At 32.3% G+C, this 16,970-nt stretch overlaps 2 protein-coding genes across 2 annotated transcripts; one reads left to right on the top strand and one right to left on the bottom strand.

Annotated features, from left to right (window-relative positions):
• Positions 1 to 369: 369 nt before the first annotated feature.
• On the top strand, positions 370 to 968 carry LOC131599287 (uncharacterized). Its single transcript, XM_058871693.1, has 2 exons — positions 370 to 673; positions 774 to 968. The coding sequence occupies exons 1-2, from the start codon at positions 601 to 603 to the stop codon at positions 869 to 871; spliced, it is 171 nt and encodes a 56-aa protein (XP_058727676.1). The 5' UTR covers positions 370 to 600; the 3' UTR covers positions 872 to 968.
• A 2,863-nt stretch (positions 969 to 3,831) lies between these two features.
• On the bottom strand, positions 3,832 to 7,953 carry LOC131597415 (uncharacterized). The gene is made up of 3 exons (XM_058870116.1): positions 7,928 to 7,953; positions 5,160 to 6,243; positions 3,832 to 5,052 (listed from the first exon to the last, which is right to left on the bottom strand). The coding sequence occupies exons 1-3, from the start codon at positions 7,951 to 7,953 to the stop codon at positions 3,832 to 3,834; spliced, it is 2,331 nt and encodes a 776-aa protein (XP_058726099.1).
• Between the last annotated feature and the right edge of the window lie 9,017 nt (positions 7,954 to 16,970).

The following is a 16,970-nucleotide window of genomic DNA, read 5'->3' as shown; positions in this document are numbered from 1 at the left end:
ATAAAATTTGATTTATGATTTTTCATTCCTCTTAAATAATTTAGAGAAAACAATAATTTAATCTCAACATTTCCTTTTTAAATCTAATAGTTCGTATTCATTCTCACAATCTTATATAATTTACTCATTTTTACTAGATATGTCCTATAGAGAACACATAATATGATAATGTTATTTTTATGTGAGAACATGTGAATGAATCTGAACCATTACATTTTAAAATAAATAGGATAGATTATGTGTTATTCTTTTTTCACCCCTTGATCATTATATATATATATATATATATATATATATATATATATATATATATATATATATATATATATATATATATATATGGAAAGTTAAAAAAAAAAAAAAAAGAGTGAACTTTGATGACCATGAAAGGTTTTTATTTGAGATATTTACCAAAGCTAAGTGATCAATTGAGCCCATTGTTGTTCCATTGAGTCATCTAACCATAACGCCAATTCAATGAATGTCTTCTCTTAACTCATTAGGGCTAAAATCTTTTTATTTAAATTTAAAACAACATCCCATTGTTTAGTTATAGTGGTCATACAACTTTCTACTTATTAAATTAGAAGGAGGAAAAATATGGTTCAAATTAGTAGTTTTCTAAATATTTTGATCTTCTTTTTGTTTCTATGTATTGTCACAAACGTTGAGGGTAAATATATCTTAACACCATTATAAATTTTCAAATTTATCTTATATTCAATAAATATATTGTTTTTTATGATTTCTTTTGTTCTTATTTGAAATTATAGGTCATATTCCGTGCCAAACAAACCAGGATTGTCCAAGATATTTTTGTCCCCCTCCTTTAACTCCAATATGCGTTAAATATTTTTGTAAATGTAAGTAAGTGTAATAATGAAGTTTGTAATTTATTCTACGTTACTTCTAATAATGTATAATTTTTATTTCAAGTTATAATATTGGTATACTTTTAATTTTCATAACACTTTACCATTTGATTTCTTTGACAAAGATATTATGGAAGTAAAAAAAAGTTATGATCAAACAACAACGTTTTAAAGTGTTGTAGTAGGGAATCACACGACAACACTTTTATACAAACTAGTAAGATCCCCGTACTATCGCACGGGTCTCGTCTGGATTTACTTTACACGTCTATCAAATTATCATTTATAAAGTTTGAAGTCATTTTTCAATTGGGGAACATTCATATCGTCACAAATAGACTAATAATATAAACCAACTTAACATAGACTAATAATATAGCCTAATTTTTTAACATTGATATGTACTTATAATAAATCGTACATTCGATTCTCTAATTCAATTATATAAAACATCAGCAAGAAAGATTTAAAATATGGACATTAAAATGAATAATCTACAGCTGGTATCTCATAGATACGTTTACATCTACCCGTAAATCCAGATGAGTTATCAAATTTCAGTTGAATCCAGATAAATTAATTCTAAAATTTCATTAAACCTATTTTAGATATTATCCCATTTTTTCAAACTTAAAATGTAGTACATGTCTACAGCTGCCCGTAAAATTTCAGTTTTAAAACCTTTTTTTTTTTTTTTTTTTTTGGAAGAATAAGAAATTATATATATAATTCCAAAAACAGTTATGTACACAAGCGGCCCATAGGGCCCAGCTAACAACAAAAAGAAACTACCAACTCAAAGAAGGAAAGGAACAAGTTTCCCTCTCAACTTTGGTTTATTCCAAATTCTCTGAACTATGGTATCTATGATGTCCTTAGCAATATTTCTATGAGTATTCCTATCTATATCATCATTCTTAAAGATCAAGCTATTTCTATACAGCCAGCACGCATGGATAGTCTCTGCTAGAGCAGTTTTCAGCATGATTGATCTCCAACCTTTATGCTTACAACGGTTCACAATCCACTTCATTTCACATTCCCAATTGCCAGGAACATGATCTTCTTGGAGCCAGCAAAGAACCTCTTGCCAAATTATCCTGGTCCTGTTACAAACAAAAAACAGGTGATTTAAATCTTCACTCTCAGAACACATGCTGCATCTATCATTGTCCAAAATTCCAAACTTTTTGAGTCTAGCTTTTGTTGCAAGCCGATCAAGACAAGCCATCCACAGAGTGAAACCTGCCCTGGGTCTAGCTTCATTATCAAAGAACAACTTCTTCCATGTCACATCTTGCCTATTCTTGAGAAGCTGTCTATAAATCTTCCTTTTGCAGAATTTATTCTCATTCACCATCTTTTTCCAGTCAGCCATTTGCTTCACCTCTTCTCTTTGGTTCAGAATAGCTTTGAGCATCCACGAGCAGCTTGGCTTCACCTGAACCACCATAACATCAGCGCCTTTTATGTAGTAGGTGTGAACCCATCTAATCCAAAGACTATCTCTTTCTCTACAGAGATCCCACAGGAGCTTACTCAAACAAGCCTTGTTCCATCTACCTAGGTCAATGACATTCAGACCTCCAAGATTTTTGGGCTCACAAATCTTGCTCCAAGCAACAGGAGCTTTTCTAGTGAACTCCCCTTTTCCAGACCATAAGAAGTTTCTGCAAATACTTTCCACCCTCTGAATGACACCTTTGGGAAGGGGCAAGCACTGGAGCCAGTAATTTGCAGTGCTAAAGAGAACACTTCTAATCAGCTGAATTCTCCCAGCATAACTCAACATATGAGCAGTCCAGTGGTTAATTCTTCTACCTATCTTCTCAGCCAGCTGAGCACAGTTCCTAGTCGATAATCTCTTACTTTCCAGAGGTATCCCCAGATATTTTACAGGCAAAGTACCAATGCCAAAACCAGTGATATCCACCAAGTCCTTCTCCTGAAAGCTGTCAACACCACTACAAAACAGCTTACACTTAGCTGGGTTCACAACCAGACCTGTGGCCCTAGAAAACTTCTGAAATTTCTTCATAAGGCTTTGAACAGAGTTAACATCACCTCTAGCAAAGAGCAAAAGGTCATCTGCAAAACTCAAATCAATCAGATCAATCTTTTTACATTTGCTATGGTATCTGAACTCAGTGTCTTGCTTTAGGTCATCAAGCAATCTATGAAGATATTCCATCACAACAACAAATAAGAGGGGAGAAATGGGATCTCCCTGCCTTAAACCCTTCTTGGCTTGCAGATTCCTAGATAAGGTCCCATTGATGTTGAATTGATAGCTCACAGTGGTCACAGCCAGCATGATCCAGTTGATAAACCTCCTAGGTAGCCCCATCTCTGCCAAGATAACTCTAAGAGCTCCCCAGTCAACAGAATCATATGCTTTTTGTATATCCATCTGCAGCATACATCTAGGCATTCCTCCCTTTCTGCCATACCCCTTCACCAGCTCATAAGCTAACAAGATGTGGTCATGAATGTCTTGTCCTGGAACAAACCCAGCCTGGTTCCTACTGATGATATTGGGAAGGATAGAGCTCAATCTTCTGGCCATGACTTTGGCTATAATCTTGTACACAGTTGTGCAACAAGCTATAGGCCTATATTCTTTGATGGACTTAGCTGCAGTATTTTTGGGAATCAAAGTGATCAGAGTCTGGTTCCACTTACTATCCAGCACCCCTTTATCAAAAAAATCACCAACAGTCCTGATAACATCATCTTTCACTGTATTCCAAGAAGCCTTAAAAAATCTGGAATTATATCCATCCACCCCAGGGGCCTTGAGATCATTAATACTATTTAAGGCTTTAACAATCTCCTCAGTAGTGACATCTTTACTCAGGTCAATCCTACTTTGCTGAGTAAGTTGCTTACCCTTCCTCAGAACTGGGATATCAACAGCATCAAGGTTCTCATGAGCAGTCCCCATAAGCTTTTTGTAGAACTAAATAACTTCCTCAGTGATGTCATCTTGAGTATTAAGCATCTTCCCATCCTCATTGATTAGACTATGTATCCTCATGTTACTTTGCTTACTCTTTAAGGCTGCATGGAAATAGGCATTGTTCCCATCCCCTAGTCTTATCCAAGTAACCTTAGCCCTTTGCCTCATGATTTGCTCTTCAATGGCTAGCAACTCCATAAGACTATCAGTTCTTTTCTTCTCCTCCTGAGTCAGATCTTTGTTATCTTTGTCATGAGCAATGCTTTTCTGAGTTTCTTCAAGATCCTTCCTGGCTTTCTCAATCTGAATGTTGATACCTCTGAAAGGCTTGCTTAATTTCTTTATTATAGGCTGCAATCTCACCAATTTATCCCAAAGCTTGACTTGAGAACCATTCCTACCTTTTTTATTCCAGTTCCTCTCCACTTGATCATTGTACTCAGGTACCTCAGTCACCTTGTTAAGAAACTTAAAAAGCCTCTTATGATTGCTACTCTGATCCCTGCTCCTGAGACATAACATAGCATGGTCAGAAATATTGGGCTCCAACACATGCAAATCCCAATGTAACCTTTGACTGAACCACTCCTTATTGGCTAAAGCCCTGTCAATGCAAGAGTAAATGGTGCCAGTAACATGCTTATTACTCCAGGTGTATTTATCTCCAATCTTATCCAGATCAGCTAAGCCACAGTTATTCATCATATTAACCAAGTCACAAAATTCTCCATCATGGATCTCTTTCCCTCCAATTCTATCATCAGTGTACATAACATTGTTATAGTCTCCCATTAGGCACCAAGGTCCCTGCTGAGTACTATTAATCTGCTCAATTTCCTTCCATAACTTCCTTCTCCTGTCCAGTTTATTATCAGCATAGATGGCAGTAAGCCAGTGTTGGAAATTATCATTTTTGTCATAAACAGCACAATGGATCATCTGCTCAGAACTACAGATACTCTTGATGTCAACTTTATTATTATCCCACATAATCCACACCCTACCATTAGCATGATTGTCATAGTTATCAAGGTAATGCCATTGACCTCCTAATTTCTTTCTAATATTCACAGCTTTGTCCTTCTTGACTCTAGTTTCTACTAGAATAGCAATATCAGGATTCAGTTTAGAGAGACGGGAGCTAATCTCTCGATTTCTGATCCCTTTGTTCAGCCCCCTCACATTCCAGGACACAATCATGTCACCCCCAAGGGTATGTCCCTAGGGTCATTCAAAACACCTAAGGATTCAAAAATATTAGAGCAAAGGAGTGTTGTACCTGAGGTATCACATGAAACTCTCTTTCCATCTTCTTTTTTTCTCCTAACCTCTGTCCATGTGCCTTTGTCCATTGTCTCTTGGTCCTCTTGTAAGCCATCTTCTTTCTCAACTCCCTTATCAGTATTCACCAGTTTGCTACCTTCATTCCCCTCATCACCCTTTGTTGTCTTAGCCTGCCATCTTTTGATAGGAGGTTTCTTTTCATTAGAGCAAACATGACCTATTTTTTGGCATCTTTCACAATACTGGGGCCTCCATTCATATTCCACCTTCTGTTTTCGAATTCTCCCTTCGTGATCTTTGATGGTAATTTCTTCACACAATTTCTGTGTAACATCAACCTCCACCAATATCCTAGCATAGCTCACACGAAGTTTCCCTGCTGTGCATTCATCCGTGAACAAGGGTATTCCCACAGCACTTCCAATCTTCCCTAGACTCTGCGCACCCCACATAGGTAGCGGAAGACTTGGAAGTTTAATCCAGATTGGGATCGACCTGAGCATATCCTTTGCCATAGTAAAGTCGTGCCTCCATTCCAGCAGAATCATAGGTTTGTTCTGAAAAGTGTATGGACCTTTCATCAGAACTTCATCTCTATCATCACCATTCTTGAATTTGAGTATGAAGTAGCCTTCATCGTTGTAGTACATGTCAGGTAGCGTAACAAAGTTCCACATACGATTCATGTAGTTCTTCATCGCGTTCATACTCAAATTGGTTCCAATCACATACATGATCAACGAGTTCTCCCAAAACCTAATTTCCGCTTCTACATCTTCTTCTTCAATTTCAACTTCCACAATCCCCTCCTTGATCTTTGGCGCAACAAATTGAAGTTGCTTCCCGTTTGTTGTTTGCCTATTACCGCTGATAACGTCAACCCAAAGCTTGCTCTGATCTCCATTATGCTTCGTCTGATCTTCTACCCTAGGTTTAGCGTTGGTCTCACCTGTTCCATCGCTTCCCGTCTCTTTCTTGTCACGATCCAATTCAGTAATCACCGTCTCTTGTTCCTCCGGCCGCACTGCACTCACCGGCGTGCTAGATGCCGGCGTAGTTGAGCCTTCTCCATGCTTCGTTCCCGTCGATTGAGTCACCTTCTTCGGCGGTCTACCCCTTCCACGAGAGCTTATTATATATTTACCATTTTTTTATAACATACGACAACTCCTAGTTAAATTTTAATTTTAAAACCTTTTTATTAGATCATATTTACCATTTTTATAAATTTAAATTAATTATATATTTATTATGATTAATTAAATTTAAAGATTAACATAAAAATTGGGAAAGAAGAGAAAATTAATTAAGAAAGATCAAATGATCATTGAATTAATCAACGCAATTATGACAGTAGTTTTTCAAATAAGCATTCTCTATTGAAATTCATACACAAAAAGACATATTGTAACAATTTTTTAGTCTAAAGGCTAATACTTTTTGTATAAAATATTATACAAACTGAATTTTAAAAATAATTTTTTTGTTTCTCTTTTTTAATAAATATAAAATTACTTAGTACTATTTTAATTTTTAAGGCATAAATTTAGTTATGTCAAATTGTCAATGTATTTTAATCGATAAATATAATTTTAATATAAATTATTCATAATAAATATAATATCAAAATAAAATTCTTTAATATTTAAAAGTTAGAGAAAAATTTGAGAAAAAATATTTTTAATTTTAATTAATAAAAAATCGTGATTGATAGTTTGTATAACCACCTGTTATGTTTGTGCTCATGCAAGTAATTGCAATTTATTATTAAAATAAATTAATAAAAAACTATTACAATTTATTACAAATCTAAAATTAACGAAAAATGAAATAAATTATACATTTCTTACTATTAATTAAATTTAAAGATTAAAATAAAAATTGGAAAAGAAGAGAATATTGATTAAGGATGTATAATTGAATTAATCAATGTTATGACAATTGTATAATTTAAAAAGAATAAGAAATTTGTTTATTCACCAATTATAATTGTCTTATGTTTTTTTTATAAAAACAAATATATATTTTTTAGTATAAATATTCATATTTTATTATGAAAAAAACTAATATTTTTCCAATTCAATTTTATTTTTTCCTTGTATCATGTCATAATATCATATATCATTTTTCATTAAGTATACGATATTTGTTTATCTAGAAAAATATAAGAGAAATCATACTTAATAGATTTCATTATTTTTTATATAAGTGATCAAATAATTTTTCGTTCTAAGTCAAAAACAAATTTGAAAAACCAAAATAAAATTGAATTAGTTAATTAATATTTTAAATGTAATACATAAAATTAAACGATAGTGTTAGAATATACTGAATAAATGTAATTTTTTAAAATTAAATAGTAAAAAAAATTGTAATTTAAGTTATATTTATTACTGTACATTTACAATTTTGTATCAATGTATAAATAATAAGTATTCCTATGAAATATAATGATAATAACGATAATAATGCCACTAATAAGATGAATTATTAATTTAAAAAAATGAAGATGAATTCTTTAAAAATATTTGATATTTATAGGTTAAGTTAATTTTCTTTTCTTTTTTTTTGTATTAGAAATTATTATATCATATATGATTTTACATCATGTATGTGATATTTTTCTATAACAAATATTTTTATTTTTTATTTTTAGTATAAATGTTAACATTTTATCATAAAAAAAGCTAATATTTTTTAAGTATATTTTATTTAAAAAATATACAATTTAATAGAAATAAAGTATTTTATTTAATAAAAGATATATATAATGATTAGATGGGCGAATTTATTTAAAGTTTTACTAAAATACTGGGAAGCATGATTAGCATAATACATTATTTAAAGTTTTATTTCATATTTGTCTTATGTTCTTTTATCAATTTCTAATATTATAGCATTTTTTAGTATAATTGCTAAAATTTTATCATAAAAAAACACAAACAATTTTTAGTAAATTAAAATTTCAATATATTATATTTTACTAATATTTTTAACTATGGTTAATATATTATGTATATTTTTAAAAATAAAAACTCAAGTAAATTATTTTATACATTTTTTTAAAGAGGCAAAGTTTGCTTTTGATGTGGTGATAAAACATTTATGTGTACTAACTAAATAAAATGATAATAAATAATTGTAAAAATTTAAAAAGAATGATGAATTTATCTTTTTAATTGAAATACCAAACAAAAACAGAGAAAAAAAATCCAATTTAAAATGAATTTTGATTTTGAACGATCCTTTAAAATGCTAAATCTCCAATTTACATTTAATGGGAGTATCGATTTTGAAATTTTTATTTTTATTAGATTTTGATTTTGATTTTTTTTTTGTAATAAGTGTATATTTTCTAACCTTTTATATTCGACCTTGAAAACTCATTTACTGAAATTTGTGTGATTGTCACTACTATAATATCATATCATATAAATTTGTGCAAGTTTTAGCATTCTTAATTAAATCTATTTATTAAGAATAAAAAATATTTATTTATTTATTCCAAAACCTGACAATAGATAAAAGAACATGGACAAATATGATATGATATAAAAATACATAAGTTTTTCATGAAAAAGATAAATTTATCATTCTTTTTAAATTTTTACAATTATTTATTATCATTTTACTTAGTTAGTACACATAAATGTTTTATCACCACATCAAAAGTAAACTTTGCCTCTTTAAAAAGATGTAAAAAATAATTTATTCTGAATTTAGAGTTGAGATTTGCAGGAAGATAAGCATAATAACAATGTCGAAGAAACTATCTTCGTGTTAGAATGGATAACAAATACAAAACTTCAAATTTGATAATAGATTGGATAACGTATCGTAGTCGTAGAGAATTTTCCATCTTGAATGATTGATGTGTTGTCTTGTAAATATAAAAATGGTTTTCTTCCAAATCGCTGGAACAAAAGGGAGAACTGTGAGAGCCAAAACAGAGAGAAACTTACAACTCAAAACATCCATTATTCTATAAACTTTTACATACAAACTATTCTATAAAGCAAATCCAAATCAAGTTCACCACTTTCCTCATCAATCTCACAACTCAAATCATAAACCAAACATAATTTCACCAACAATAAACATATACAACAACAACAGAAATTCGAAAACCATGATATTACAAATTATAATTTAAAATTATCATCTTCACAAATTCATATCAGCAACTGAAAAGCAAACCGAAACGGAAAATTGAAGTAAACAGTAAGCAAAATGAACTGCAGACAACCTCAACAAACATCGCATCCTCAACTCTTGTCGGATCTGCACAGTTGTTTCTTCTTTTCGGTAATTATCTATGTGAATTTGATTTTGTAGTTCTCGATTCCAATTGTTTTGTTTTTGTGATGATTTAGAAAGAAAACTTGATATAAGAATGATGGTGAACTGTTTTGAAGATGATGGTGGAAAATAGAACTAAATAAACTTTGTCCGTAAAGAACTGTGGAAGATGGAAAGAAGGCAATAGAATGGGAGTAAACATAAATCCAGCCGTCGTATGCTTATTTAAAGAAAAAAAAACAGCTTTGATGCAAGAAATAGAAGAGGAACCAAAGAGTATTTGTTTATGCTTCCAATGCTGTTACAGGTTAATAATTAATTTTGTAGTGAAAATTAATTGTAGGATTTAAGTAAATGGCAATTTCCAATGTAATTTTTAAATAAAAATGTTGCTACATGTAAGTTACAAATGGTAGGATTTAAAACTTGATTATGCAATTGATTAGCTCAATACGTGGATAATTGGAATGAAATTAATAGTGAGCAGTAAAAATGTATAATTAATTTATTTAATTTATGAAATTAAAAAAAATATAAAATGCAACAAAAATTATTGGGTTGCCACATCAGCGGTATTAATTACCAAATCAATATAAATTCAGTATTGTGTAAATAGTCTTTAATACCCTTAGTATTAGATTAATTTAAACTTTTAATCAGATGAGTTATAGTGTAATTACCAAATACTTTAGTTTTTATATATTTATAATTATAATAGATAATAGAAGCACAGTTAAGTTTTATTTAAATTTTTTTAATATGACACGCCAACTCTTTTTTAATTAATAGTTGTTAATCTTAAGAGTTTTTTTTAAGCGTTATCAATTAATTGTGTTTAGTTTTTTTTAACACCAGAGAATAATAATATTGCGTTCAGAAAATATATCTGATATCAGTTACAAATATCATATATTAAAGAATTCGTGAAAATAACGCATCCATAATACACATTCATAAAATAATTCCGCAATAGTAATACATCCATAAATTAGGGTGAATTCTATAATGAAACCATCATTTAAATGGTTCACCATGAACCATAACTAATAACCATTAGATTTTATATAGTATAAGATTTTAGAGTGTACCTCTCTACACACCATTATTTCCTCCTTATACACAATTTTTTTTTCTCTTTTTTTATTCTCTTCCATCTTTCTCCTCTATCAGGTAGTTCAAAATTCTCTCATCAGAAGTCAGGTTGCAAATATTTTAGTTTAAACATTCAGTGAATAAATTAAATTGAATTTAGAAAATTTTGGAGAAAACATTTCCTCCCCCAATTATCTCATGTTATCATTGATATTGAATTTTAAGATAAGTTTTTTAAACTCTGATCAAGTCTATCAAATAAGCCAAAAATCAGATGATGAATATATGAAAGGGAGAATTGAAGTTGTTATGATCATGGTTTTAAATTGCGGTTGCGGCTGCGGATGCGGTTGCGATTGCGGGTGTTGCGATTGCAGTCATTGCGGTTGCTGCGATGCGCATTGCGGCCGTTGCGGTGTGAATTTTTATAGGGAATGTTTGAAACACAATGATAAAAAAACACTTAATCTTAAGTTTTTTCAACAAATTAAGTTTTAAAACTCTAATATATTGTTCTTTTGATAAAAATACTTGAAAAAACATGATTGAAATTGTCTATGTGGTTTCAAATATAATTGGAGATGTAATTTTAAAATCACACGGCAATTGCGGTCCGATGCCGGCAACCGCATCCGTAATATTGCGGGTGCAATTGCGGTTGTGGACCGCAATTTAAAACCATGGTTATGATACAAAAATTAAGAGAGCCCCCATCGTGCCGGTTTGATGGTGTCCGAAGGAGCGCCGCCGTGCGGTTTGAGAATCCTGAAATTGTTGCTGAACAGTATTTAGAGATAGAAAAAAATGAAAAAACTTGTTTGATTTGGTTCCACCATTCTAAATTATGTTACTGCTCTCGTGTTAACTAATTTGATTTTTCTTTTTCTCTTCAGTCATTTTTTTTAATCTAAAAGATTCAAACAATTAATTGTGACAACAAATTAATTTAGATTTGCTTACATTTTAAAGCTTCTATAATTAAATATTTGTTTTTTACAATTTTTGTCGCAAGAAATTTGAGATGGTGAAGAAACAAGAGAGCAGGTGCCGCCATGACTGTGTTAGAGGCAGAAAACATGCTTTTGGTTGAGAGAGAAAAAGATTATAGAGGTGTAATCCAATGTAATAGTACCTATTAAAATCATATATCTTTTCTTAATCCATCGGTCCTTAATTGATGCTTATAACCGGTGAGGAATTTTCTTACACCCTCACCTTTGAAGTAACCATAAATTAGAAACAAACTTTTTGAAGGAAGAAAAAAAGTTTAATAGCTATTTTGCCCCCGGTTATATGGGGTCATTACAAAAAATTCCCCTATAAAAAAACAGTCAAATAAATTATTTTAAAATTTGGAAAAAATCACTCTTAAAATCTTTCTTAGGACAAGTCACTCAAAATGCCTATGTGTCAATGTTTTTCTGATTTTTCCATTTTCTTTTAAATGCCACATGTGTTTAGTCAGTTTAAATTGGACCATTTAGCCCTCACGTTCAATTCATAAAGGGGCCAGCATAAAATCCCTAAATTTCCCATACGTACAAGGAGATCAACTCTTCTTCTCCTCCGATCGAATCAACTCTTCTCTTCCTCCGATCAAAACAAATGGCAACGACTCCCTCCGATCTATTCTCTCTATTTCGACTTTCGTCTCACTCTCGCGCGTCCTTCGCCCGTCTCCTCTCTCAGCCGTCGTCAACAACCTTCTTCGCTCTCATCTCGCATGTTTCACAAATTCGAGTTTGTCGCAAATTGGTGCGATGACTCTGTTGTGACGGGAAGTTGCGAAATTGAAGAATGAAGGAGCGGTTTCAATTGCAGGATGTGAAGTCACGCTATTAGAAAATTCACTTTTAGTGACCGAATTAGAGACCGAAAAAGCTTAAAAATCGACCACTAAAACATTTAGAGACCGATTTGATACCTAGGAATCGAACTTGTGACCTCCGTGTATTTTAATAACAACTTGCCACTACACCACTTAACAACAATTGATATATTTTATATTTAAACATACGTAGATATAGTTTTTTTAAATATATTATATGTTAAAACAATAAAAATATGAAAATTTCAGTAAAAATTTAAATTTAAAAAAGAATTAAAATCTTTAAAAAAATGGAAAGGAAATAATAAATAATAAAGGGGATTAAAAATAGAAAAAGAAAATAAAAAATATTAGTGACCGAAATTTCGGTCTCTAATTTATATATAAATATTAAATTGTATATAAAAATATTTTTTGTGATCGATTTAGTGACCACTTAAAATTGGCTCATGAATATTAAATTTTGGTGGCTAATTTGGTCACTGTAGTGACCAAAATTTCGGTCTCTAAATCGATGGCTGATTTATTTTAGTGACCGATTTAGTGGCCTCTTAAAATTTGTTCATGAATATCAAATTTTGGTGGCTAATTCGGTCACTACATTGCCCAAAATTTTCCGGTCACTAAAAGCGAATTTTTAATAGTGTCACTTTTGTCGATTTCACGTCGGTGTAGAAGGTAATTCGATCTTGATGAAATGTTGTAATATTGTGTTTGTGTTATTGAAAATGATGGATGTAACGCCCCGAATTTAATTAAATTAGTTAATTAAATTATTAAAGGATTAAATATTAGATTTAGTCGAATTTGGGTGGTCGATATTATTTTAAGAGGCGTATTTGGATTTATTAAGTTAAAGTCAGATTTTAGTCGGATAGTCGGAAGAATAATATTAAGAATATTATTATTTATTTATTGAGATGTTAATTGAAATTTTCACATTTCGGGATGATTTAGTCCGTATTAGTTCGGGATAGCGGATTGATATTTAATCGAAGATTTTAATATTTTTAGTATAAAAAATATCAATGAGTTAATGTTTAGCGTTTTGGAAATTTTTCGAGTAATTAAGATTAGACCAGAAATATGAGACATTGAGTAATAAATCGGTATATTAAAATAATCGGAATATATTTTAATGGTATTTAAGTGGAAGTAATATTTTTACATTAAGTATAAAAATTAAATTGGGCTTATATTATGGTATCTTTTAAGTATTAAGGGTGTATTTTTATTAGGCCCATTATGAATAGTGACTAAGTGATGGTGGTATCACTTTTTTATAATTTTAAGAAGTAGTAGCCTAGAAAGAAAAGAAGGAAAACCGAGGAAGAAAGAAGAAGAGAAAAGAAAGAGGGGCTAGGGTTGTGAAGAGGAGAAGAAGGAGACCCAAAGTGTTGCTCTCAAGTGTCATTTTTTTCCCCAATCTTCCATTGATTCTCCTTAAAGCTGCACTCAATCTAAGGTAAGGGGGGATTCCTACTACCTAAATGGGAATATAATGAATTTTATGTGGGTTTAGGATATAGATTTTCATTGGGTATTAATTTTGATTTATGTCACTGTTTAAAAAAATGGAATTAGTATGTCATGTTGCTGTTAGGAAATGATTATTATGAGGTTGTGTGTTTGGATTATTAAAAAAAAAAATTCACATGCTATGAGGTTGAATCCATATATATATATATATATATATATATATATATATATATATATATATATATATATATATATATATATATATATATATATATATATATATATATATATATATATATATATATATATATATATAAAGCTCTGTACATATTGGAAATAAGGAAAAACGTAGGGGTTTTTGTGAGGTAAAAGGCCCACTACCCAGGCCAGTGACACATAGGATTAATGTGGATGCCCATGTTGACTCCCGTAGCGCTTGCTATGATCGAGTTTGACATGGGGTACCACAACTGGGCGAGGTTCTTTCATGGAACACTATGTCTGGCACGCTTGTTGCCTCAAACACTTTGTACCCCATGAGAACTGTAGACCCTAGTGACCATTAGGGACCGTCGCTCCGTGTCTAGAATACATACCTGTGAGATTGGGGTGGGACAGGAAACCTTGGCTCCTACATACCATTGACTCTTCATATTTGAGGTCGGACCTTTATTTGGTCTGTTCTCATGGTGCTTGATATTCTGGTATTCAAAAAGGCGTCGAACCTTTGATCCTGTGACATTTGACTTATACAGAGGCTTCACATCAGTTATCTAGAGATCGTATAGATGCTACTAAGATTATATGGACCTTGATCCCATGCTTTTGCATTGCATAACATCATGGCTTTATCCATTTCATTTGTGGGGGATCCTAAAGTTTATTTCCAAAAAAAAAGAAGAAAAAAAAAGAAAAAAGAAAGAAAAGATATTTTATGCAAAAAATAAAGCTTTGATTTCAAAAAAAAAAGAAGAAGAAAAAGAAAAAGTGTGAAAAGGCTTTAGGATCCCTTAGAAATGAAACACGCATTCATAATATCATGCATTTCATAGTTCTCTCAGAAGCTTATGGGGGCCCTTTCTTCACAGATTTTGACTTCAACAACAAAATTGACTTCTCACCGCTGTGCTCGAAAGTTAATGATGGAACAACTCCGCGAGGACTTGAATGAGATGAGGACATAAATGGGGATTAACCTGAATCAGTGTATGGAGTTTATTCAAGCCCTTGCTTTTAGATACGAAGAGTTGAGACAGGTTCTTCAGAGGCCAAATACAGATGTCAATCTCAACACAGGAGAATGTCTTGTGAATCAAAACGTCAGAAATACTGTCGAGATTCAGACTTCGCATCATGAGAATAATTCAGAACTTGAAGCCTTCAGGTTCCCGATTAACGAGTTGGACAAAAGATTCCACCTCCTGGATGAAAGGTTGAAAGCCATAGAAGGTCGTGACTCTATTGATTTAGACGCTGCTGGTTTGTGCCTAGTGCCTGGTATTAAGATTCCTGCTAAATTCAAAGTCCCCAACTTCTAGAAGTACAAGGGTACCACGTGTCCGATAGCTCATGTTAAGGCATTTTGCAACAAAATGGCTCCTTATGCTGAAAATGACAAGTTGTTAATGCATTTCTTTCAGGATAGCCTTAGTGACACATCTCTTGAGTGGTATAATCAACTCGAAAGAACCGATGTCCAAAATTGGAAAGAATTAGCAGAAGCCTTTGTCAAGCGTTACAAGCACAACAGTAACATGGCTCCGACTAGAATGCAACTCCAAGCTTTGACTCATAAAACTGACGAATTGTTCAGAGAATATGCCCGAAGATGGAGAGAATTAGCTGCTAAAGTTCAACCTCCACTCTTAGAGAAAGAGCTCATGGATATGTTCAAGGATGTGATGGAAAGTCCGTACTACCAATGTTTGGCTGCATCTCTAATTTTTCAGAACTAGTTCTCGTCGGAGAACGAATGGAGAATGGTATTAGGAATGGTAATATCCAAGTTGTTGATACTCCTCCTGAATTCCCTAAGCATATGGATGAAGAGAGCAATGCAGTTTCTGAGTATGAAGAGGAATCTTTTGAATATTCTCCTGATCATATCTCTTGCCATAAAGCAGTAGCAGTAACTCCTGTTCAGGATGACCCACAAATTTGTGCTACAACTCTTAGTCAGCCTCCCACTCAGTTTGTTTAACAGAAGCTTATCCCAAAGGATCAATTAGGTCAGTGTGTGCCACAAAGGCGGAGTTATCAACAAAATCGTCACCCACAAGGCAAACAGAGACACAAAAGGCCTAAGAGAGTGTATGATCCCATTCCTATGACTCGTGATAAGTTGTTCTCTCACTTGATCAATCTTTCCTTGGTAAAACCAAAGCAGTTGAAACCTGTTTCTTTCCCGTATCCTGAGGGATTTGACCCTAATGTTAGTTGTGGCTACCATGCTGGGGCACTTGGGCATTCGATTGAAGACTGTCATCCATTCAAAGACAAGGTTCAAGACCTGATTGATTCTATGGCTATCACTTTCACACCTGAGGGCCAAAATTGAAGTTCTCCTTTGACTCAGTGGATCTTCTGAAGCAATAAGTCCATACGGAGTCAAGTCTCCTCAATAATGGCATTCATTTAGTTCTTTACTGCATTTTCATTTGTAGTCTCTCTTTGTTTGTTTAAGCATTGCTAGCATGTAAAAATTTGTTAATTTCTGAATGAAAATCATAATACATTGCTTATGTTTGTCTTGAAGTAATCCATTCGTTTTCACTAAAAAAAAGAAGAGTTTTGGTATTACGATACCAACTTTTACTTATCGCTTGCTTAGGCAACGAGTGGAGGGAGAATGATGATGATATAAAAATGCAAAATCCCTAATTGTGTGTTTTTGAATAAAACCCTGCTGAGGATGTACATGCATTGTTTCAAATCCCCAAACACCGGAGATATAAGGGAGATAGACCCTCGTTAACCCCTTTGAGCCTTGAAGGAGGAGTTTCTTTTTGATAAAAAAAACCCTTTATCTTAACCCTAGGACAGGGTAGTGTTCATTTAACTTGATCAAGTGTTCAAAACTCACAAATGGTATGCATCTAAGGATATAACAATGGTTATCCTTCAAAAGGGTCGAGGAATGTCAAAATTGCAATGGTTA

This window comes from Vicia villosa, linkage group LG4 (assembly GCF_029867415.1).
Source record: "Vicia villosa cultivar HV-30 ecotype Madison, WI linkage group LG4, Vvil1.0, whole genome shotgun sequence".
Classification (NCBI taxonomy): Eukaryota; Viridiplantae; Streptophyta; class Magnoliopsida; order Fabales; family Fabaceae; genus Vicia; species Vicia villosa.
This window is presented reverse-complemented; position numbering and strand designations above follow the sequence as displayed.